This window comes from Salmo salar, chromosome ssa10 (genome assembly GCF_905237065.1).
Source record: "Salmo salar chromosome ssa10, Ssal_v3.1, whole genome shotgun sequence".
Taxonomy (NCBI): domain Eukaryota; kingdom Metazoa; phylum Chordata; class Actinopteri; order Salmoniformes; family Salmonidae; genus Salmo; species Salmo salar.
The window spans coordinates 29,978,567-30,002,781 of NC_059451.1; the positions used below are offsets into that span (position 1 = coordinate 29,978,567).

The 24,215-nt window shown below is 42.6% G+C and overlaps 2 protein-coding genes across 2 annotated transcripts; both read left to right on the top strand.

The window, feature by feature from the left end:
• The first annotated feature begins 228 nt into the window (after nt 1–228).
• Nucleotides 229–6,144, top strand: ccdc190 (coiled-coil domain containing 190). The gene is made up of 4 exons (XM_014216915.2): nt 229–474; nt 3,697–3,902; nt 3,986–4,118; nt 4,951–6,144. Coding segments are annotated over exons 1-4 (867 nt in total). The 5' UTR covers nt 229–472; the 3' UTR covers nt 5,477–6,144.
• Nucleotides 6,145–6,419: 275 nt separating this feature from the next.
• On the top strand, nt 6,420–24,210 carry echdc2 (enoyl CoA hydratase domain containing 2). The gene is given in 8 exon segments (XM_045688611.1): nt 6,420–6,426; nt 6,833–6,919; nt 7,703–7,789; nt 20,225–20,281; nt 20,771–20,958; nt 23,661–23,711; nt 23,903–23,948; nt 24,028–24,210. Coding segments are annotated over 8 exon segments (558 nt in total). The 3' UTR covers nt 24,063–24,210.
• The last annotated feature ends 5 nt before the right edge of the window (nt 24,211–24,215 follow it).

Consider the following 24,215-nt stretch of genomic DNA (forward strand, 5'->3'; position numbering starts at 1 on the left):
TTGTTCATAACTGATTTGCCTAGTTAAACAAAGGTTAAAATACCCTTTATTTTCCCATGCCAGCACACTTGATATAGGCCTAGGCCAATGCCTAGCGTTGCGCCAGTCTAATAGTGCTTTCAAACCAGTATCAAGTATTCTGCATAAATCTCCTAACTCTGTTCCTCTCCCTCTGGTTTCCATGGTGATCTAGAGACTGACACTGGTTAAATAGCTTTGTCCCGAGACCTCGTTACGGATAGTTACATCATGGTTGGTACAGGGTGCGGGAGAAATCCTCGTTCTCCCCGCAGAAATACTGACATTCTATCGGACATGGTTCTTTCATAAACTAGGTCTATATGTCATAAAACAAAACGCAGTTATTTTACAGTAATTCCGGAATATACACTACTATCGTGCGTATCATCTGTTGTGGATACAGAAACATTGTGCCAGTAGAAAATTACAATCTGCCCTCAAGGAAGTTATCATGTAAGTTTCACAGAGTGAAATCCTCCTTTGTTATTTTCTTTCCTTGTGGTTTTGTAACAAACGTTTTATTTCCAACAGCAACATTGTTGTATGGTGGAGAGTTATTGACAATTTTTTCTGTGTGTTATATCTTACTTTTTGGATCGCCTGACCGATTATATACTGTACATTTTGAAGCATCCGCGCAGTGGCGCGTACTTTTTATTTGGGCAAATCCCTCACGTAGTGTACATTTGATTTATCAAAGCCTACACCATGTATAATTGAAATAATTTCTAAATAGCAACATCGTTTTTTTATGCTTGTGCTTGATGGTGTAATGTAAGAGTTCGTGCAGCGATTCTGTGTGATGTGAAAGTTTGAAGTGTAGCCTATTCCTGTAAGTGCTCTCCAGCTGTATCCTGCTCCAGCTCTCTGGTAGAACCCAGATTGAGGCGTGGGAGTCCAGCATAATGTTCTACAATACTACAGCAGCCTGTAGAACCGCTTTGTGTGTGTGTGTGTGTATATATGTGTGTGTGTGTGTGTGAGAAAGAGACAGCCATCGGTAAGCGAATTGAAAGAATATGAACATCTCCACTGCCTCTCTGCCATAATTATCACCATTTAAAATGCTAATTTCCTCTCTCCTCCAGGTGCCCAGACAGTGTATGAGACTAAATTGCTTGTCATAGCCGGTCACTCAAAGCTAATGACTGCCTCTGCTCTCTCATTACGCCTGTTGATGGTGAATTATGGCCGCTGTTGATACAAAAGGGAATTTATGCCAGGAACTCAACTGTTTCTAAGCAGATTCTCCTCCTCTGCCGTGTGCAGGGTTCATTCCAGCCCACTGGAGCTAATAGAAGCAGAGAGATGGAGATTATTGTGTCCTACTAGAGCCTTTTTGCTAATGTAGCCTCCCTGTGTGTGAGGGTACTACTCCGTCTGCCAAGAGGTTCAGACTTTTATGGCACAGGTGATAGTGCACTTACCTCGCAACCATAGTGTTGCTGGTTCAAGCTCTGAGTGCCAGAGGTGGGTTTTCAGAGATATTTTTGATTGTTTATTTAACTTTTGTTTGTTATCTATTTTGCTTACTTTGGCAATGTAAAATTTTGTTTCCCATGCCAATAAAGCCCTTTGAATTGAATAAATAGAGAGAGAGAGAGAGAGAGAGAGAGAGAGAGAGAGAGAGAGAAAGGTGATGTGTAGATGCTTATAGCCCATGGGTCTGGCTAGCTGTGGCAGTGTGTGAGATACCCATGGTGCACTTGGGGAGTGGTAATGCAAAATACAGTGGGTGGACAGTACTGTACACACACACACACCCCACAAAAACCCTGATGAAGTTGAGTGATTTGATGGGAACATCAGTCTCACCATCAGACACTGACCAAAGCAGGCTGGGCTACGTGGGCAGAAAAAGCTGGGCTGTAGACACACAGACACACACACGCATAAATCTCTCGCTCCTTCTTTATCTCTGTTCCACACTCACACATCTCTGCTTTGAAACTACAGTGCCAAAAACGCTGTCTGGCGCGTGTGCTCTCTCTCTCTTTCGAGAAAGGGCCACACACACACATACACACATCCTGTTGGGGTGAGTCAGACCCCATGGAGAGTAATGATGGGCAATGATTACATTTAGTCAACAGTCAACATGATCTAACAGCCCAGCATAGCAACACCACAACACAAGAAAGTTATTTATATATATATATATATATATATATATATATATATATATATATATATATATATATATAGAGGGAGGGAGAGGGAGAGAGAGAGAGAAAGGGGAGAGAAAGTGAGAGAACAAATACACACGATCTGTGTTTGGAACTATGTCAGTGATGTTGATATGTCTGTGTGTTTACTTGGGTGTTACATGCAACCATACATAATATAGGACAAGTGTAAAGCATGCTTTAACATGATCTGACTGTAATTCATAAATAAGAGAAGGAAAACTCTGCAGTGAGAAAAGGAATAAAAAGAGACGAATGGCATGAATGAAAGAGACAGATGAAATGAATGACGTTCTGTACGGTACTGTATAAGATCTAATGCTTCCGTTCAGTGTATAGACTGTATTATAGACTAACTGTATAACTGACGTGTAAGGGTTGATGGAAGTGGCACATACAGTATAGTGTTAATTGGCAGGCCTGACGTTTTGCCCGTCCATAACTTACTACAGCGATCTATAGGAGCCAGGCCCTCAGTCCCCCAGAGCCTGAAAAGGGATGTTATTGATGCAGCTAATGGTAAACATACAGGAAACACCATCAAGGCAGAAAAAAACATTCAATACAACACCTTAGACCCATTGGACATCAGAGCAACCTTGAGGAAGTCCTATTTGAGTCCGAAAAGGATGTTCATATGATAGGTAAGATATAGAAAACCTTGCAGAGAGCATATCCAACTGACAATCTCTTAGAAAAAAATATTAACTATTGGAACCACAACTTAAAAATAACTGATATTAGCACAAGATGGAGGGAATGTTGGAACAAAACTAACGAAATTACAGTTAACGAAAATTGACATTTAATCCATTATAAACTAATGTATAGAATTTATTATACAAGAGACAAATTTCACAAATTCTACAGCACAACGGTAAAGTCATGTCTCAAGTGTAAAACTAACAATGACTCAATAATCCATGCCTTCTGGGAATGTTATAAAGTCTAGAAGTTATGGGCGGAGTTAGTATGTTGGCTGTCATAAGTATTACAATCTAAATGTACTTTTAATCCGTCTGTCTGCATATTTCAAGACATGGCATATGAGGGTGCAGTTAGATACCCTATGGGTTGGATGATACTTGTCTTGTCAATCATCTTGAAAAAATGTGTACTTTCCTCCGTCATTAACACAATGGAAAGGTCAAATGCTTTATTATTTAAATGTTGAAGGTGCATTGGTGACGGAGAGAAACAAAATAGTGCAGTTTGAGGCCATGTGGCGGAGAGTGATGCTGGAGATGGGGGTGTGAGCATGTGGGTCTGGCCAGGTGGGTCTGGGCAAGATATAACGCAAAGAAAAAGTCTTACAAAAAATGTAAACATCGTACCAAAAAAATCCTAAATTAACACCTTCAACCTCTCAGTGTAATGGCTCATTTGTTGGACTGACAGATGTGGGGATGCAGGTTGTCACCCAGGTGATCCGATCTTTCAGTTGTACAGTAACAGACAGTATCTAACTCTATGTATTTATGTATGTCAGGAGGTGTGAGAGAGCCATGCGTCGTGGTGGTGGTGGTGGCAGGGGGCTGTGCCAGGGCAGTGAGGCCCAAAGGAGAGAGGAGCACAGAGCTCAGGCTCGCCTGCAGGGGGGATTACAGAGACTGGAGCAGGCCACGAGCTACCACCTCAACACACTCACCACAGAACAACGAAGATTACACAGAGACCTGCTCAACATCAGGACCGGTGAGAGAGATGCTTGTGTGTGTGTGCGTGCGTGTGTGCGCGTGTGTGCGTGCGTGAGCTGACCAGTATCTGTGTGACCCCAGGTAACCCTTGGAGGAGGAGCCTTCACCCTATGGTGTCGCGACCTGTCAACCCTGACCCCTCCCATCTCTTCATGCCCTGCAGGACTACCCTACCCACAATCCCACGGGCCACCAGAGACCCAAAGAAACACAGGTGAGCTCTTCACATCAGAGATAAATTGGAGGATGGGGATTCGGACTGGCTAATTATGCTAATCAAGGGGACAGATAACGAGACGCTTAAAACCTCACTCTGAGATACACACAAACAGAGCTTTCTGTCACTGTGGGTTTGACTGTCATCCTCTTGAGAGAGAGAGAAATTAGTATGTGTGCGTTTGAGAGACATTCACAATTATAGCTCATATCCCATATCTATGCATATTCTACTGCTTCATACCCCCTTCTCCTCTCTCTAACTGGTAGGCTGCTGGGCTTTCCCCTCTCTTACTGTTAACTAGTGTATGTGGGTGGTTTACAAACACTGTTCTATACTACTCTACATACAGATTCTGCTTCTCCACTGATGTGTGTGTGTGTCTCTGTTTTTCTCTGTGCTGTGGCTTGGCAGAGATCCATGCTGGCTCTTTTAACAGACTGATTCTAAACTCATTTTCTTTTATGATGTGCATCCCTCTGCCAACTTCTAGTGGATTTATAGTCCCCTTCCTGGTTCCATTTATTTATTTCTCCCTCCCGCTATCTCTTTCTCTGTTGTTCAATGCAGCATTTTACTGAATCCACAAAGCTGGCCCCTTGTTTGTTTATGTGTGTGTCTGGGTATGATTGTTTTGTTGTCCAAAAACATTTGTTATAGCCAATAAACAGACACTGAGTCACAACATGGTGACACAAGGTGGATACTGATAGTTTGTTGTGTGTGTGCGTGCGTACATGTGTATGCAGTCGTGTGTTGTCTGACTGATTATCTCTATTTCTCTCTCTCTCCCTCTCTCGCACTCTGTCTCCCCCCCTCATTGTCTCAGGTCAGTGAAAGCTGTGTGTGGGGGAGTGTCTGGTCTGGCTGCACTCCAGGCTCGGGTCCATGACTTCCTCTGCAGCTCTGCAGACCCACAGAGACACGGGGCAGAGAGCTCAGTGGCGCCACTCTGCCTGCCAGACCTCAAACTGCAGCCTGCAGCAGAATTGACCAGCACTGGGCTGAGGGAGAAAGGGGAAGCGGAAGGGAGGGAGGGGAGAGCTGAGAGGGAGAGAGAAGATGTGAGGGGGAGAGAGTGGAGGGCAACGCGAAAGAAGGAGGAAGAGAATGGGAGGACAGAGAGAGACAGAGAGAAAGAGGAGTCTTATCCTCTCCCTCCTCCCCCCTCCGACTTCCTCGCTGCTGATGGTCGGCCCAGAACGCTCCACCTCCTGCCTGATTTCAACCAATCGCTGGCCGAGGCTCGTAAAGCTCGCTACATCCGTTACCGAGGTCGACCCCCCTGCGAGAGGGAGCTATCAATCACTGAGATATTTGCCAGGGGCAACACAGGTTCCATCCACAGATTCTGAAAAGAGAGTAACCCTGTAAGACAGAACACATCCTGTGAGTGTGGCTAGTAGTGTGTGACTTTTCTTTTAACCTGGGCCCTCTGCGCATGTGTTAGTCCATTAAGCAAAAGCATTAGTATTTTCTTGGGGAGCTATAGCAAGTCTTCAGGTTTCAGGCAAGGTTACTCATCATGCAAGCGTGGTTCACCAAACCACTTCCGTTATATCATGGACACCTCCATAACCATTAGATCCATTCTAACCTACTTTGTTTGGACTACATTGTGTCATACTGAACAGGGCTTTGGTCTCTGATACACCTGTTCTGTGCCAAACTGACAATGCATCTTATTCAGTGTTTCTATTTTATTAGGCAAGTCAGTTAAGAACAAATTCTTATTTACAATGACAGCCTACCAGGGAACAGTGGGGTAACTGCCTTGTACAGGGGCAGAATGACTGATTTTTACCTTGGGGATTCAATCCAGCAACCTTTCTGTTACTGGCCCAATGCTCTAACCACTAGGCTACCTGTCACCCTGTGAATGTAGCATTTGAGATCTGCTCAATGTGAATATCTTTTGTGTTAAATCATGTACCTGATTGAAATTCTCAATGTATGTAAAGTATAATGTTTAAAACTGTTGGCTTATGAATCATGATTTATCGTAATAAAATAGAGGCCATGAGGTGGTTGCATCAGTGCCTCTGTAGTGTGTGTGTGAGGAGAACGCCCCCTGGCGACAGCTATAGATATTGGTTTACATTTATTGCCAATCAATGACCATAAATACTTTTAAGAAAATGTAGGCCTATTTAGTATCATGATAGACCTATATATATAAAAAATGTTCTGTGGTATTATTAATCAACTATGAAATCTATTGTTTTAAGCCATGGACAACTCAGGCTTTATGCTTAGTCAGTGTTGTGTCAGTTACCAAGGCGACGAGTGCGTCCAACAATGAAAAGTGAGAAAAAGAAGAAGAGGGTGACCAAACAGGTTGGAGGACAATTTAGGAGGCTCAAAGTTTCAACGTTTATTAGTCGTATGTACAGGGTACACATGGTATACACAGTCCAACGAAATGCTTACTTGCAGATTCCTTCTTCACAATGCAACAACAATAAGAAATAATAAAACATAAAAATGCAAACGGCTCAGTAGAATAGAATAAAGATTTTAGCATCAATTTATAGTCCAATTTATAGTCCAATATTTCCATGTGTTTTGGGCAAGGGGGTATTAGGGGACAAGTGTTTAAATTGCGCATTATTTACCAATAATAATAAGACTGGTAGCAGCAGAACATGGTGGGTGTGTGTGTGCGCGCGCCCGTGTGTGTGATGTCTTCTGTTTCTGTGTGTCTTCCATAGGAGCTGATCTGAAGGAGAGAGCTGAGATGAACCACTCTGACTCCGATCTATTTGTTCACGGACTGCTCTCACTCCTGATTGAGATCGGTGGGTGGTGTGTGTGTGGGCCAGGGGCTTCCCCCAGTCTAGTTCAGCCTTCAGCCTGTTCTCATGCTAGTACATCTCACCCCCATCCTCATAGTATGTAATGTTATGATATGGGGGTAGTTAAGTGTTAGCACACAGTTAGGCAACACACTGCCAGGATACACTTCCACACTCCATCACCCAGGTGGCAGCACCAAACGGGTCGAGGGCAGTGCTCTGCCAGGAAGCTTTGATAAGCACATCAGGTGCTGCCAATTAAGGTGATTGTCAGTCTGTGTCCCAGCTGGAAAAGCCACGAGGCTGCAGGTTTTTCTTTGGTGGCCATGAGGCCTTTTGTTTGTTTTTGAGTTTTGTGTTTGGGCATGTCTTTGGTATTTTTCGTTTTTGTACATATTTAAGTGTCGTCACCATCTGAAAAAATAATCCGCTTGGACTGGCCGATTAAGAGGTCGATTAAGAGGTCAAAAAGGAGCTGGCAATGGACCTAAGGTAAGGTGGCAGTCTCCTTAGTACATTCAACACCTGGTCGCTTACACTTATTTCTCACATTTATGCACATCAAATAAGTTATATTTATGCACAGGATGAGCCTGCAGGAAGGGTACCACATGAGGGTGGAGGATGTCTTCCCTGTTACGCACAGCGTTGAGATTGCCTGTACATCAAATATATTAGCAGGCTATTTATTGGTTTTGTAACAATAATTAGATCTGTCTGATCTCTCCACATGGTGTTCTACTCTCTGGGTGTTGCGTTGCTATGGACATTGCATTACTATGGCAGCCACTTTGCCCATGCCGACTGTTGCCATGGTGGATAGCTTCGCCCTTGGAGGGGGTCTGGCGCTCGCCTGCGACCTTCGCATTGTCGGTCAGTGACCTCTAACTTATCACCATAAGCCAGGCTGAAACGCAGTTCCATACCGGCAGGGGTGATAGTAAGCTGGTCCGGTACAGCGTCCCGGCAACTTAACGGTAAAACATGAGCCTATCACAATAATTACACAAAATACCAAGAACTATAGACTTTAACACCATTAACATTACCTCATGTCAAAGGCACGAAAATGTGCGAATTGACTTGAAACCGAGTGGTATACGCTTCAAATTGTTGTGGTTTGACAAGAACACTTTGCCAAGGCGGAGACAGTGACGCCAATTTAGCAATTTTGTTGCTAGATTTAGCAACTTTTCAGAGTACCCTGGCAACTTTTTTTTCAAACAGCACCTAGCAACAAATTTAGCTACTTTTAAAAATGTATTTGGAACTTTTAGAAACTTTTGAAAAGTAACTCAAATACTAAAATGCACAAAAACAATGTTCTCTGTCACACACTCAGTCAAAACACGTACCTGGCTGCAAAAGTGTATTGTGAGTGATGTAAGCAGCAGGCGCTCAGCTCGTGCACAGGCAGCAGTAGGCCAGTAGCAATTTCCGCAAATTGCAAATCATTGTTGGCTGACTGCAGCAGCAGTAGTACGGGTTCGACGAGACAAACCCAATGAATATAGTTGGTCACAAATGTTTGATCTTGAACAGAACTTACAACATCAATCAACATGTCTCAATCAAAATTGTACAGCCAGAAGTACAGAAAAGAGTGGGAGTCTGTACCTGAATTTAAAGGGTGGCTGAAGCCAGTAATTGGGGATGATTGTCTGGCATATTGTGTGTACTGCAAATCAGATATGCTTGCAAAAATGTATGACATCAAAAAACATTGTGCATATAAATAAATCAAAACATGATCTCGCCATCACGGTTGACAACTCCCTTGTGTCCTCCTCCCAGAGTGCTAAGAACCTTGGCGTGATCCTGGACAACACCCTGTCGTTCTCCACTAACATCAAGGCGGTGACCCGATCCTGTAGGTTCATGCTCTACAACATTCGCAGAGTACGACCCTGCCTCACACAGGAAGCGGCGCAGGTCCTAATCCAGGCACTTGTCATCTCCCGTCTGGATTTCTGCAACTCGCTGTTGGCTGGGCTCCCTGCCTGTGCCATTAAACCCCTACAACTCATCCAGAACGCCGCAGCCCGTCTGGTGTTCAACCTTCCCAAGTTCTCTCACGTCACCCCGCTCCTCCGCTCTCTCCACTGGCTTCCAGTTGAAGCTCGCATCCACTACAAGACCATGGTGATTGCCTACGGAGCTGTGAAGGGAACGGCACCTCCATACCTTCAGGCTCTGATCAGGCCCTACACCCAAACAAGGGCACTGCGTTCATCCACCTCTGGCCTGCTGGCCCCCCTACCTCTGAGGAAGCACAGTTCCCGCTCAGCCCAGTCAAAACTGTTCGCTGCTCTGGCACCCCAATGGTGGAACAAGCTCCCTCACGACGCCAGGACAGCGGAGTCAATCACCACCTTCCGGAGACACCTGAAACCCCACCTCTTTAAGGAATACCTAGGATAGGATAAAGTAATCCTTCTAACCCCCCCCCTTAAAAGATTTAAATGCACTATTGTAAAGTGGTTGTTCCACTGGATATCATAAGGTGAATGCACCAATTTGTAAGTCGCTCTGGATAAGAGCGTCTGCTAAATGACTTAAATGTAAAAATGTAAATGTAAAACAGTACAACCCCACAACGCAGTCTACATTACCACAGTTGGTTAAAAAAGTGGATAACTGCAAAAGCGCAGAAGCTACTATGGCAATGGCCACTGCAGAGCATTGTTCGCTGCTAGCATGTGACCATTTAGGTATGGCTTGCAAAGCTACCTTTTCAGATTCTGTGATACCTGTTACCAGCATAAACTACCAAGTGAAGTTCTGCAGCAGTTTGGTACCACAGCAGCATACAGCTTTAAGGCCACTCCATCCTCTACTGCTGGTTCCAGCTCTGTGACAATGCAGTTGGACAGTGAAGATGAAGAGGATTTCCACACAGCTGATGGTGGCAGTGTGTGCGAAAACTGGCAATATCTGGAGGAAACCATTGAGCAGCTAGCCAGCCAAGCAGCACAACCTGGAGAGGGCTGGAGAGGGATGCCTAGTGCACACATCATTAGAGTTAAGTTGCTTGTTCAATAAGATAGCATATATACCTTGTTATTAGCCTGTACCTGTAATTGTTGAGCAGTTAGGTAGCATGTTAACTAACAATACACTGCTTAAAACTATAATTGTTCAGAATGTGTAGGTTTAGTAGTTATAAAGAAAAATAAAATGTAATAAAATTGTTCAATAATTCTGTGTTGTGTTTAAAAATAAAAATGTGATCAAATAAAATGTGTTTATTACTTTTACAAATAAAAATATGATAATAAACAAATCTAAATTAACAAATGTCAAATCATAGATTTAGCCGAGATGGCCAGTCAATTTGAGGAAGAGCGTCTGCTAAATGACTAAAATGTAGGTACTTTATTGTGTATTCTACGCAAAGACGCAATTTTACGTAATGACGTCTTCACGCAATGACATCACAACGTCATTTAGCAACTTTTAGCAGCAAGTCGACCTGCCTCTCGCGACTTCCCCTGAAAATTAGTTGCCAACACTGGGCACAGATGAGTGGCTCATACCGAGACGCTCACGTACAGGACTGGACGCATCAATTCAGACTACAAGTGTACGTCTAATGACAATCGCAGAATGCCATTACATTACACGTTTAAGTGTTTTTTAAAATGCTAATTTCCCGTCATCAAATTGTGGGTGCACAGTGCACTATTTGGATGCTTGAATTATTTTGTGAGTGAACGAAGATTCGCAGGTAGCCTAGAGAGCACTTTTTTTTAAAGTGATTGACAATCAGATGAAAACATCATTAATGGTTGTTTATGCCACATTAATGTTAAGTTATTTGTTCATCTTTATTAGTCCCACAGAGATTATATGAAATGAATTATATATGTAATTCTATGACTACACCTAGGCTATGAACAAAATGTTTATAGGGAGAGGCCCATACCAGTAATACATTCTTATCTACTTTCACCCGTATATACCGAGATACTTTGCTCACTTCTGGCCATGTTCTTTATTAGAAGAACATGGTGTTACGTGATTTCCAACAAACATTTGATATTATGGGGAAAAGGGATGCATGTTATTTAGATTAGGGGAAATGAATAACCCGATGATAAACCTGATAACCTGAAACAAAGTATCAAACAAAACTGAAAATAGAAAAAAACAACCATTAGAGGGGTATAAATCGAAGTCTCCAGTCTACTTATCTGCTGCTTTGACGACAAGACTATTCTTAAACCAAAGAATTGAGGTACCTTATCGACACGTTTTTTTTTATCTGACTCGGCTAGCGATACATGAAATGGTTATTTTGATATTTTTTTAATTTAGTATTAACCGCTGATCTTGATTAATCTCGAGGAAGAAATTAGTTGGTGATACGTAGTTGGCATAAGTATTTGTAGGCTACTGTAAATCATGATCTTGTGAATTAATGATGCACTTTGTCAAGCTCTGCCATTTCCTGGTTGCTAAAATTCTAATAGTTCACCTAATTTCAGTTTGTGACAAAGTGTAGAGAATCATTGTACCATCTAAACCACTGAGATACAATGGTTATGGAAAATGTATTTTTAGTTGTTTTAAAGCTGGTGTAAATAGGTAAAAGATGCAAAAACGAAACTTAAGCTTGGGAAGCAACTTTTTTTCTTTATTTACAAATGTTTACATTTATGTGGTTATTAAGTATGCTGGTCTATGTAAAATCACTGATTAGTTATGTTTCAAGTTCAGGTCTTTTAGGTTTATCTTTGTGGTGTTCTTTCTAGTACAATCACAGAGTTAATCACATTCAAATCAATTAAATTAAGCATTTAAGCGTTAATTGTGTGTTGGTGAAGCAGCCCGCTAAACAACAGACTGAACTGACCCTGAACCCAGGAGTTTCCCCAGAATGTCTTGGGCAGCGCAGCATCCTGAACCAGAGCTCAGTGACGTGTCAGAACAAAGTGCACCACAATCGAATGTCAGATTCTGACTAGTAACTCTTGATTATATGCCAATGGGGGACACTAGTCAAAGGTGAGTGACACCATTACACCTGTATTACTATGCATTGCTATGCATTTATCCCATTTCAAATGCAATTTTAATTGTCTTGTGTTTGACATTCAGAACCCCCCCCCCATCTCTGAACTAGCCTGGCTGACGCGACCCACATAACTCACAGCGCACGGAGAGCTTTAATCACACTAGTCTGGAAAGGAGGCCGTTCATGCAATATTCGCTCAGAAACTGTGCAACGGGTTTGATTGGTTCTTGAAAATGTTTTTTTATTTTCTGAGGTTGAGAATTTGAAAGGATTTGAAAATCCAATCGTTGTAATGGAAGTGAGGGGGGGTGTTACTCTGGGGCTGTGCGTGTGGGTGTTTGAATGAGAAAGACGCAGCGGAGAGCCAACCAATAACAATCATTTTCTTGTCTGTATCAAGCAGCTCACTTAATGTCAGACTGAACTGTGACTCTGAACTTGTATCCATGTGTCCCCAGTAGGGCTGAGCTGACGAGTGAAGTGTCCACACCAATGTTCATTATGGAATCGGCTGAGAACCCCAGTGAATTGTGAGACTCGGTGAACTGTATCACAATGCATGACATATTATATGTTGACAGTAAAGTTCCAGGGCACGTTTATGTAAAGAGTAGGAGTGCTGGAGGAGGATTAGCCCCCCTTCTGAGACGCTAGGATCAGCACTCCTACCGCTGAGACTCTGAGTACGGGCCAAATCCTATTTCAGTGTTCTTGTTTTTGACTCACTCAGACAATTAGTTAATTCCCCATCTCTATTTTATGTTTGTAAGTATTCAAGGAAGTTGTCTAACAGCAGAGTGAATCTAAAATTACAACACAATAATATTCCTTTCACAGACATTAGGTATAACATCTATTGAATATTTGATAGTCAATTCTTACATTGATAAGTGTCTTTATTGACCAGTGTTCCACCCAGCTAAACTCAGGAAAAAAAAGAAACGTCCTTTTTCAGGACCCTGTCTTTCAAGAGATCATTCGTAAAAATCCAAATAACTTCACAGATCTTCATTGTAAAGGGTTTAAACACGGTTTCCCATGCTTGTTCAATGAACCATAAACAATTAATGAACATGCACCTGTGGAAGGTCATTAAGACACTAACAGCTCACAGACGGTAGGCAATTAAGGTCACAGTTATGAAAACTTAGGACACTAAAGAGGCCTTTCTACGGACACTGAAAAATACCAAAAGAAAGATGCACAGGCTCCATGCTCATCTGCGTGAATGTGCCTTAGGCATGCTGCAAGGAGGCATGAGGACTGCAGATGTGGCCAGTGGAATTTATTGTCATGTCCGTACTGTGAGACGCCAAAGACAGCGCCACAGGGAGACAGGACGGACAGCTGATTGTCCTCGCAGTGGCAGACCACGTGTAACAACACCTGCACAGGATCGGTACATCTGAACAGGACACCTGCGGGACAGGTACAGGATGGCAACAACAACTGCCCAAGTTACACCAGGAATGCACAATCCCTGCATCAGTGCTCAGACTGTCCGAAATAGGCTGAGAGAGGCTGGACTGAGGGCTTGTAGGCCTGTTGTAAGGCAGGTTCTCACCAGACATCACCGGCAACAATGTCACCTATGGGCACAAACCCACCATCGATGGACCAGACAGGACTGGCAAAATGTGATCTTCACTGACGAGTTGCGTTTTTGTCTCACCAGAGGTGATGGTCGGATTCACGTTTATCGTCGAAGGAATGAGCGTTACACCGAGGCCTGTAGGGATCGATTTGGAGGTGGAGGGTCCGTCATGGTCTGGGGCGGTGTGTCACAGTATCATCGGACTGAGCTTGTTGTCATTGCAGGCAATCTCAACGCTGTGCGTTACAGGGAAGACATCCCCCTCCCTCATGTGGTACCCTTCCTGCAGGCTCATCCTGACCTGACCCTCCAGCATGACAATGCCACCAGCCATACTGCTCGTTCTGTTCGTGATTTCATGCAAGATAGGAATGTCAGTATTCTGCCATGGCCCGCGAAGAGCCCGGATCTCAATCCCATTGAGCACGTTTGGAACCTGTTGGATCTGAGGGCTCGGGCCATTCCCCCCAGAAATGTCTGGGAACTTGCAGGTGCCTTGGTCGAAGAGTGGGGTAACATCTCACAGCAAGAACTGGAAAATCTGGTGCAGTCCATGAGGAGTAGATGCACTGCAGTACTTAATGCAGCTGGTGGCCACACCAGATACTGACTGTTACTTTTGATTTTGATCCCCCCCTTTGTTCAGGGACACATTATTCAATTTCTGTTAGTCACGTCTGTGGAAGTTGTTCAGTTTGTCTGTTGAATCTTATGTAAATGTTTGTATGAACATATGTTAAGTTTGCTGAAAATAAACGCAGTTGACAGTGAGAGGATGTTTCTTTTTTGCTGAGTTTAGTTCCACTTATCTAATGTATTCTAGTACAATCATTCCTGATTGAATTGGTCAACTTGTATTCACCAAGCCTTTCATCAGCTATGAATGACGGAGTACTGTATGTGCTCAGTCAGAGTAAAGTATGAGGTCCTTATCAGTGTCACACCCTGATCTTTCACCTGTCTTTGTGCTTGTCTCCACCCCCCACCAGTTGCCTCCCATCATCTCCCCTCATTATCCCCTGTGTATTTATACCTGTGTTCTGTCAGTTGCCAGTTTTTGTTCGTCAAGCCTACCAGCGTTTTTCCCCCTTGCTCCAGTCGGTTTCTAGTTCCTGTTTTCTAATTTTGACCATTCTGCCTGCCCTGACCCTGAGACAGCCTGTCGTTCTGTACCTTTTGGACTCTGATCTGGATTACTTACCTCTGCCTGCCCTTGACCTGTCGTTTTGCCTGCCCAGTGTTCCAGTAATACACGTTTGTTACTTCGACACTGTCTGCATCTGGGTCTTCCCTAAAACGTGATAATCAGTCCCATTTCAGTTGCTTTCTTTTTGATTTACTCAGGCACATCCCAATCTCTGAAAAGTTAGGAATTCTGTCATCTGAAATGGATAGTTGTAAATATACCAGGAATATTCCCTTACTATCCAACCACTGTTAAATAATTGCGACGCTATTAAAACATTTAAGCATGAGTGATGTGCATTTGATTTCCAAGCTATCATTTTCTTGTTTTTATCTTCCGGTGTGTGTTGGTGGATCAGCCCATTTAACACAAGACTGAAATGTGTTCCTGACCTTAGCCTGTCTGGTACCCATTATTAGCCAACAATATGATCTCCCTAAGGATGCAAAGGTGAGAGGCTCTACTACACCTCTATCTATGCATGATGTTCAGCGTAAAATGCCAGAGGCGATTTTAATCCCATTTCAATGGTCTTGTTTTTAATCAAAACTTCCTTCAGTCTTAAGTGAAGTGTTTTAAACAAAACCAACATTTCTTTCAATTTGCAGAATGTATTTGAGGAAAAGATCTAGAAGACTGAATATGCTATTCTTTGTACATTTTTACTTTGTTATTATCAATCTTATAGACCAGCAGATGTCACACTCATTGGCATCGATAGGGTATTTGATAGTCAAGTCATACATTGATAAGTGTCTCTTGGTGCATTTCAATCGATAGGGGTTAACTCTGTTTTATTGATTAGTTGGCTATTGATCTTTTTTTTTTCTATCACTCCAGTGATAAATTCATCGCTGATCTTTTGAGGGATGTGAAACATGTCACATCAGTTAGACATCATATCACTGAGTACAATTTGAATCTGCCTTTCCCTATTCTAAATACAGAATGGCATCATACCCTACATACCATGTGTGGTACAGAATTTTCTAACTTCTAAAACATCAGGTCTCAAATGTGAACTTTACACTCTAGTATTAATGAATGAACACCATATTTAAGTTTGGTTTTATTTTATTTGTTGACAAGCTTGCACTAGTTCAGACCATATAGACTGAGTTTTATGGAATTGTGGTTTTGTACTGTCACTTATGTTTTATGTTATATAAACGCAACATGTAAAGTGTTGGTCCCATGTTTCATGAGCTGAAATAAAATGTTCCATTCGCACAAAAAGCTTATTTCGATAACTTTGTGTACACCTTTTGTTTACATCCCCGTTAGTGAGCGAGAAATATAAACTAACAGGGATGTAAACGAATGTGTGCACAGTTTTATTGAAATAAGCTTTTTGTGCATATGGAAAAACATATTTCAGGTTTGCTAAGATAAATCATCCACCTGACAGGTGTGACATATCAAGAAGCTGATTAAACAGCATGATCATTACATAGGTGCACCTTGTGCTGAGGACAAAAGGCCACTTTAAAATGTGCAATTTGGTCACAACACAATGCCACAGATGTCTCAAGTTTCATGCTGACTGCAGGAATGTCCACCAGAGCTGTTGACAGAGAATTTAATTTTAATTTCTCTACCAACATTGTTTCAGGGAATTTTGAATTTGGGAATTACATCCAACCGGCCTCACAAATGCAGACCATGTGCAACCATGCCAGCCCAGGACCTCCACATCCGACTTCTTCACCGACTGGATCGTCTGAGACCAACCACCTTTAGATCCACGCCCCTACTTTTTAATTTTTTTATTATGTTGTCTGACCAACCGATCAATATCTGTATTCCCAGTCATGTGACAACCATATATTAGGACCTTATGACTTTACTGAGTTACAGTTCATGTAACGAAATAAAGTCTTAAATTGTTGCGTTTTGTATTTTTGTTCTGTATATGAATGTAGGCTTGGAGTATAATTTCTCTCTTTTGCTCAAGTGTTTTGTTAGTACAGGACCTTTTTTTTTATTTAAAATGTATGTAGTTATATCCTTGAGCTGTTCTTGCCTATTGGTTCTGTATTTTGCCAAGAGTAGCCTAGAGGGGTTGGGTTAAATGTGGAAGACGCATTTCAGTTGAATGCATTCAATTGTACAACTGACTAGGTATCCCCCTTTCCCTTAGCTGCTGCTTTAGCAACGGCTAATGGCGATCGTAATAAAATATTAAATGTCTGTGTCAAGTGAATTTTGGGTAGAATCAATCCACTCTAGGCTATTGTGGAGTAGTGCAAGATTATATAAGGTTAGGATTCAAGTAAATGTAAATCACTTACAAATACGCAAAGGTAGTAGCAGGAATTGACAGACCCGGACACTTAAGGCAAGGAAATACCCCCTCATGATGTGTTGAGTAAACCAAATGTAAAGGATGGGATCCTCCAGGGCATTGGTGGTCAGTTTCTTAAATTGTTTTTAAAACTTTCACGACTTTGTCGGAGACTTATTGCTTATCTTGATCGGAGCTTGTGATGATACAGTTGCTGGTCTCAGGACATATTTACCTCCTTATAAGCCTTCTTCCTCCGTAGAACAAGGTAGGTTCCCAGGGAGCCACAACAAGATGTGTCAAGAGGAGAATAATGAGTCTCTGTCCACATCCACCCAGTGCACTGTATTATAAAGTAATAGGCCTATACTGGCTCCCTGCATTGTCACTGACTTAAAAAGAGGCTATTCACGTACATAATTTACCCCATAACAAGCAAGTCAAGCTGAGAGGGGCCAGCCATGCAGGGTAATGAGTGGTTGTGGTAACTACACAAGATCTGTGAGAAACAACTTCATGGATATTATTTTTATTAGTGGAGGCTGCTTAGGGGAGGATGGCTCATAACGGCTGCAATGGAGTCAGAATGGTATCAAACACATCAAAGGTGTGGTTTCCATGTGGTTGATGCCACTCCATTGACTCCATTTCAGCCATTATTATGCAGCCTCCACTGATTCTTATGTACTGTATATTACATTTATATTCTGTAGCATCTGAGTTACACGCATGCATATCAGTCTAAATACAGGTAACTGCCAAAATAATGGGAACGCTTGAGTAAATGAGGGATACAAATTATATTGAAAGCAGGTGCTTCCACACAGGTGTGGCCCGTGAGTTAATTTAGAAATTAACATCCCGTCATGCTGAAGGTTATGTATAAAATGCTGTCATGGCATGGGATGACAACGCCCCGATCGACAGGGCATGTGTGGTCACTGAATGGTTTGATGAGCATGAAAACAATGTAAGCCACGGTGGTCTGTCACCAGATCTCAACCCAATTGAGCACTTATGGGAGATTCTAGAGCAGCACCTGATTTTATTAGTCACTCTCACTCCGATATATTAACATGGCTGAAGTCATGGCAAAATGTGTAGAATTGCAGGAAATTGGCTTCAAAACTGCAAAAAATAATAATCCACCCTATGGCTAAATGTGTATAATTGCATCAGACTTGCTTTAAAACAGCAACATTTTTTCTACGCCCCATGGCAAAATGTGTAGAATTGCAGGAAATTATATTTTATATGTGAGATTCTTCAAAGTAGCCACCCTTTGCCTTGACAGCTTTGCACACTCTTGGCATTCTCTCAACCAGTTTCATGAGGTAGTCACCTGGAATGCATTTTGATTAACAGGTGTGCCTTGTTAAAAGTTAATTTGTGGAATGTTTTTCCTTACGGCCAATCAGTTGTGTTGTGACAAAGTTGGGGTGGTATACAGAAGATTACACTATTTGGTAAAAGACCAAGTCAATATTATGGCAAGAACAGCTCAAATAAGCAAAGGGAATCGACAGTCCATCATTCCTTTAAGACATGAACGTCAGTCAATGCCGAAAATTTCAATAACTTTGAAAGTTTCTTCAAGTGCAGTTGCAAAACCATCATGCGCTATGATGAAACTGGCCCTCATGAGGACCGCCACAGGAAAGGAAGACCCAGAGTTACCTCTGCTGCAGAGGATAAGTTCATTAGAGTTACCGGCATCTGAAATTGCAGCCCAAATAAACGCTTCACAGAGTTCAAGTAACAGACACATCAACATCAACTGTTCAGAGGAGATTGCGTGAATCAGGCCTTCATGGTCGAATTGCTGCAAAGAATCCACTACTAGAGGACACAAATAATAAGAAGAGACTTGCTTGGGACAAGAAACGCGAGCAATGAACATTAGACCGGTGGAAATCTGTCCTTTGGTCTGATGAGTACAAATTTGAGATTTTTGGTTCCAACCGCCATGTCTTTGTGAGACGCAGAGTAGGTGAACGGGTGATCTCCACGTGTGGTTCCCACCGTGAAGCATGGAGGAGGAGGTGTGATGGTGTGGGGGTGCTTTGCTGGTAACACTGTCTGTGATTTATTTAGAATTCAAGGCACACTTAACCAGCATGGCTACCGCAGCGATATGCCATCCCATCTGGTTTGTGCTTAGTGGGACTATAATTTGTTTTTCAACAGGATAATGACCCACCACACCTCCAGGCTGTGTAAGGGCTATTTGACCAAGAAGGAGAGTGATGGAGTGCTGCATCAGATGACCTGGCCTCCACAATCACTCAACCTCAACCCAATTGAGATGGTTTGAGATGAGTTGAACCACAGAGTGAAGGAAAAGCATCCAACAAGTGCTCAGCATGTGTGGGAACTCCTTCAAAACTGTTGGAAAAGCATTCCAGGTGAAGCTGGTTGAGAGAATGCCAAGATTGTGCAAAGCTGTCATCAAGGGTGGTTACTTTGAAGAATCTAAAATATATTTTGATTTGTTTAACACTTTTTTTGGTTACTACATGATTCCATATGTGTTATTTCATAGTTTTGATGTCTTCACTATTATTCTACAATGTAGAAAATAGTAAAAATAAGGAAAAACCCTTGAATAAATAGATGTGTCCAAACTTTTGACTGGTACTGTATAAGTCCACTTAACTGAAATGTCGAAGCATTTTTATTTTGACCCCATTTGGTTTGTTATTTAGGTGAAATGCTCATTTATGATTTGGTATTATCTTGGGCATTTTTTTGTCAGTCCAATTTTTTTTCTTAATTTAGATTTTTCTTATTTCTTATTTTAAAGCGCTTTTACATGATTCTATCATATGGAGTGCAGCTGTACATGCTAATGATAAGCACAAACAATCTTGATTTATTCGTACATCAATTAATTTAGTTACCAGCAATGTGCAAACCATATGTTGTATGTAAATCCTGAGAGAAATCTACGTTTTTGAAAACTCTGAGTCTATTATTTTATATAATTTGTAAAACAAGCATATTTAGTTGCCATTTGTTGAACATTTTGTATACCAGCGTATTTAAATGGAAATAATGTTTAATGTTTGAATGCTAAATGTATTCAAACATTTAACATGATTTCAGTTTCACACTCCTTTTGTGTGTTTTTCGCTCTGACAGACACATCAGTTAGTCTGTACTCCCACCGTTGCTTAATGACACAGCCAAGCGGACCTGCAACTGTCGTGTGTGTTTGTGTGCTTCAGCCTACTCTGCACAGATGGGTTTGATTGAGAAGACACAGGGGTTACTCCCAGGGGCTGGTAAGATGACCAAAGGTCAAATGCATGCACGCACACACTCTCCCATCACATCTCCACACACCCATCACTGTCACACACACACTTTCCCATAACATGCCCACACACCCATCACTGTCTCTCTCTCTCACACACACACACACACACACACACACACACACACACACACACACACACACACACACACACACACATCACATCCACGTACTCCCATCACATCCACACCACAGGAGGTTGGTGGCACCTTAATTGGGGAGGACGAGCTCATGGTAATGGATGGAGCGGAATGAGTGGAACGGTATCAAATACATTAAACACATAGCTTCCATGTGCTTGATGCCATTCCATTTACTGCGTTCCAGCCATGATTATGAGCTGTCCTCCCCTCAGCAGCCTCCACTGATCCACACCCATAATTTACCATCATGAAATGTCATGTTTTTTTTTGCATGAGTTCAGCCTCATTCTCTCCCTACCTCCTCTCTCCTGTAGGGGGCAGTCAGCATCCCCCCAGAGCGGTGGGCTTTGCCCTGGCTAAAGAGCTGATCTTCACTGGTCGGAGAGTGGATGGACAGAGGGCTGTGGACATCGGACTGGTCAACAGAGTTACAGAGTAGAACCCAGATGGAGACGCTGCCTATTGATAGGCATGGAGTCGGGCTAGAGAGATACTACAACAGGTTAGACGCACGCATGCACACACACTAATAGACGGGAGGTGCAGTGGAGGCTGCTGAGAGGAGGACGGCTCATAATAATGACTCTGGATAGTCAGATGGCTAGCAACAATGACAAGAAGCTGCCATGAGGGGAATCATATTAGGCTGGATCCAGCTAGTTGTAACTTGTTCTTGATACCAGGTCTTGTGTTGATGTGTTTTGACTGATTTAATATCAATGCTAATATGGCAACAAAAAAACAACCCTTCTATAGCTAATCTCATGCTTTTTGACACGTTTTGCCAAGCGGCTGAGAAAATGTTTTAGAGTTAATTTCCTGCTATGGCAAAATTGCAGGGGTGTGTGATACGCCAGTGCCCTTCTCCTCCTCTCCAGGCATCTGTCGCTCCAAATTTCGCTCACTCCATCTCAGATGCCAGCAGTTGACAGGGGCACCTCGGCAGTCAAGTGGAGAAACAGTCTACAAATAACATATGCACACACACACAAACCAGTTATTTGCAGTCGCATGGCTTGGAGGACATATTTATGTATCTGAGGATGTTTTAGGATGGAAAACCATATTCATTGTTTGAGTGACTGACAGCTATACTGAGAAAAAATATAAACGCAACATGCAGCAATTTCAAAGATTTGACTGAGTTACAGTTCATATAAGGAAATCAGTCAACTGAAATAAATTTGGCCCTAATCTATGGATTTCACATGACTGGGCAGGGGTGCAGCCATGGGTGGGCCTGGGAGGGCATAGGCCCACCCACTGTGGAGCCAGGCCCACCCACTGGGGAGCCAGGCCCACCCACTGGGGAGCCAGGCCCAGCCGAACAGAATGAGTTTTTACCCACAAAAATAATTACAGACAGAAAGATTCCCAGGTTTGAACCTGGGTAACCTGCTAGCTAAAGTCTTGCCGTTTGTATGCATACAGTGCCTTCAGAAAGTATTCCTACCCCGTGACTTACTCCACATTTTGTTGTTACAGCCTGAATTAAAAATGGATTCAATATTTTATTTCACCAATCTACACACAATACCCAATAATGACAAAGGGAAAACATGTTTTTAGAAATTTTTGCAAATGTATTTAACATTTAAATACAGAGCTCATTTACATAAGTATTCACACCCCTTTGCTATGACACTCCAAATTGAGCTCTGGTGCATCCAATTTCCTTTTGTCATCCTTGAGATGTCACTACAACTTGGAGTCATGTGGCCAATTCAATTGTTTGGACATGATTTAGAAAGAAACACACCTGTGCATGTCAGAGCAGAAACTATACCATGAAGTCCAAGGAACTGTCCATAAATCTCAGAGATAGAATTGTGATGAGGCATATATCTGGGGAAGGGTATAAAACCATTTCTAGAGTGTTGAATATTTCCAAGAGCACAGTGGTCTCCATCATTGGGAAAAATATCGAACTACCTAGACTCTGCCAAGAGCTGGCCGTTCGACCAAACTGAGAAACCGGGCAAGAAGGACCTTGGTCAGGTAGGTGACCAAGAACCCAATGACTACTCTGACAGAACAACATAGTTCCTTGGCTGAGATGGGAGACCCTGCCAGAAGGACAACATGCTCTACAGCACTTCACCAATCTGGGCTTTATGGAAGAGTGGCCTGACAGAAGCCACTTCTGAGAAAGAGGCACATGAACGCACACATGGAGTTGGCAAATAGGTACATGAAAGACTCAGAGCATAAGGCAAAAAATTCTGTGGTCTGATTTGACAAAAATGTAACTCTTTGGCCTGAATGCAAAGTGCTATGTCTGGAGAAAACCAGGCATGGCTCAACACCCCTACCGTGAAGCATGGTGGTGGCAGCATCATACAATGGGGATGCTTTTCATCGGCAGGGACTGGGAGACTGGTAAGGATAGAGGGAAAAATGAATGGAGCAAAGTACAGAGATCCTTGATGAAAACCTACTCCAGAGTGCTCAGGACTTCAGACTGGGGCAAGGACTGGGAGACTGGTAAGGATGGAGGGAACAATGAATGGAGCCAAATATGGGAAAATCCTTGATGAGAACCTGCTTCAGAGTGCAAAAGACCTTAGACTGGGGGCATAGATTTACTTTCCAACAGGACAATGACCCCAAGTAGACAGCCAAAGCAACGCTGGAAAGGCTTCAGAACAAGAATGTGAAAGTCATTGAGTGTCCGAGCCAAAGCCCAGACTTGAATTCCATTTAAAAATCTGTGGAAAGACTTGAAGATTGCTGTTCACTGCCGCTCCCCATCTAATTTAACAGAGTTTGAGAAAATCATTAAGGAAGAATGGGAGAAAATCCCTAAATCCAGATGTCCCAAGCTGATACAGACATACCCAAGATGACTGAAAGCTGTAATCACCACCAAAGTATTGCCTCGGGTGTGAATACTTATGTAAATTAGATATTTCTGTATTTCTTTTAATACATTTGCTAAAGGTGTTTTCACTTTGTCATTATGGGGTATTATGTGTAGATGAGTGAGAAACATATTTTATCCATTTTGAATTCAGGCTGTAACACAACATTTTTTGGAATAAATGGTGTGAATACTTTCTGAAGGCACTGTAGACTCAGGAAAAGGGTTCTCCCACAAGGACAGCCGGCAAACCCTCTTAGAACCTATTTCTCACAGATGGTTAAGTGTCATCACAAGCATTTCTGTGGTCCTTCGTTCTCACCCCCAATGTGGCCTCTCTCCAGGCCCCCATCACTGTGAGGATGGCCAAGGAGGCTCTGAACAGAGGCATGGAGGTACATCAGCTTCTCAACACAACCTTGTGTTCTAAATGGTCTAATAATCGATCGATCAATTAATTATCAGTCACACACATCCCAGCTCTCACACCCCGTTCATGATCTCTGTGTATTTGAATGATAAAACTTGTCTGTGTGCTAGTGGCAAGCATGTCTGTAACCTGTCTGTGTGGGTCTGTATCTCTCAGGTGGACGTCACATCAGGGATGGCCAGAGAGGATGTGCTAAGCCAGGGTAAGAGATCAACTGGTAAAATTCCCTTATGCATTGTCTGAGGTCAAACTGTAGTGGTATATCATGTCTTTTTCTCCAGCTGATCCCGACACGAGGGCATGGCTGCCTTTATAGAGAAGAGACCCCCACTCTACACTGGAGAGGAACACACACATGGAGAGTTGTGTGTTTGTTTTTAAACTGCAGTTGTAATATATTTTAGCATATGGATCAAGGATGGCTTTTGAGATAAAGGAATACAGTAAAACAGACTACCAGTTTACAGCC

Bases quoted from the DNA above. Each gene is read 5' to 3' on its own strand.
- ccdc190 (XM_014216915.2), top strand. The intron at 3,903-3,985 runs GTGAGAGAGATG...GTGTGACCCCAG, and splicing joins CCTGCTCAACATCAGGACCG to GTAACCCTTGGAGGAGGAGC. The intron at 4,119-4,950 runs GTGAGCTCTTCA...TCATTGTCTCAG, and splicing joins AGAGACCCAAAGAAACACAG to GTCAGTGAAAGCTGTGTGTG.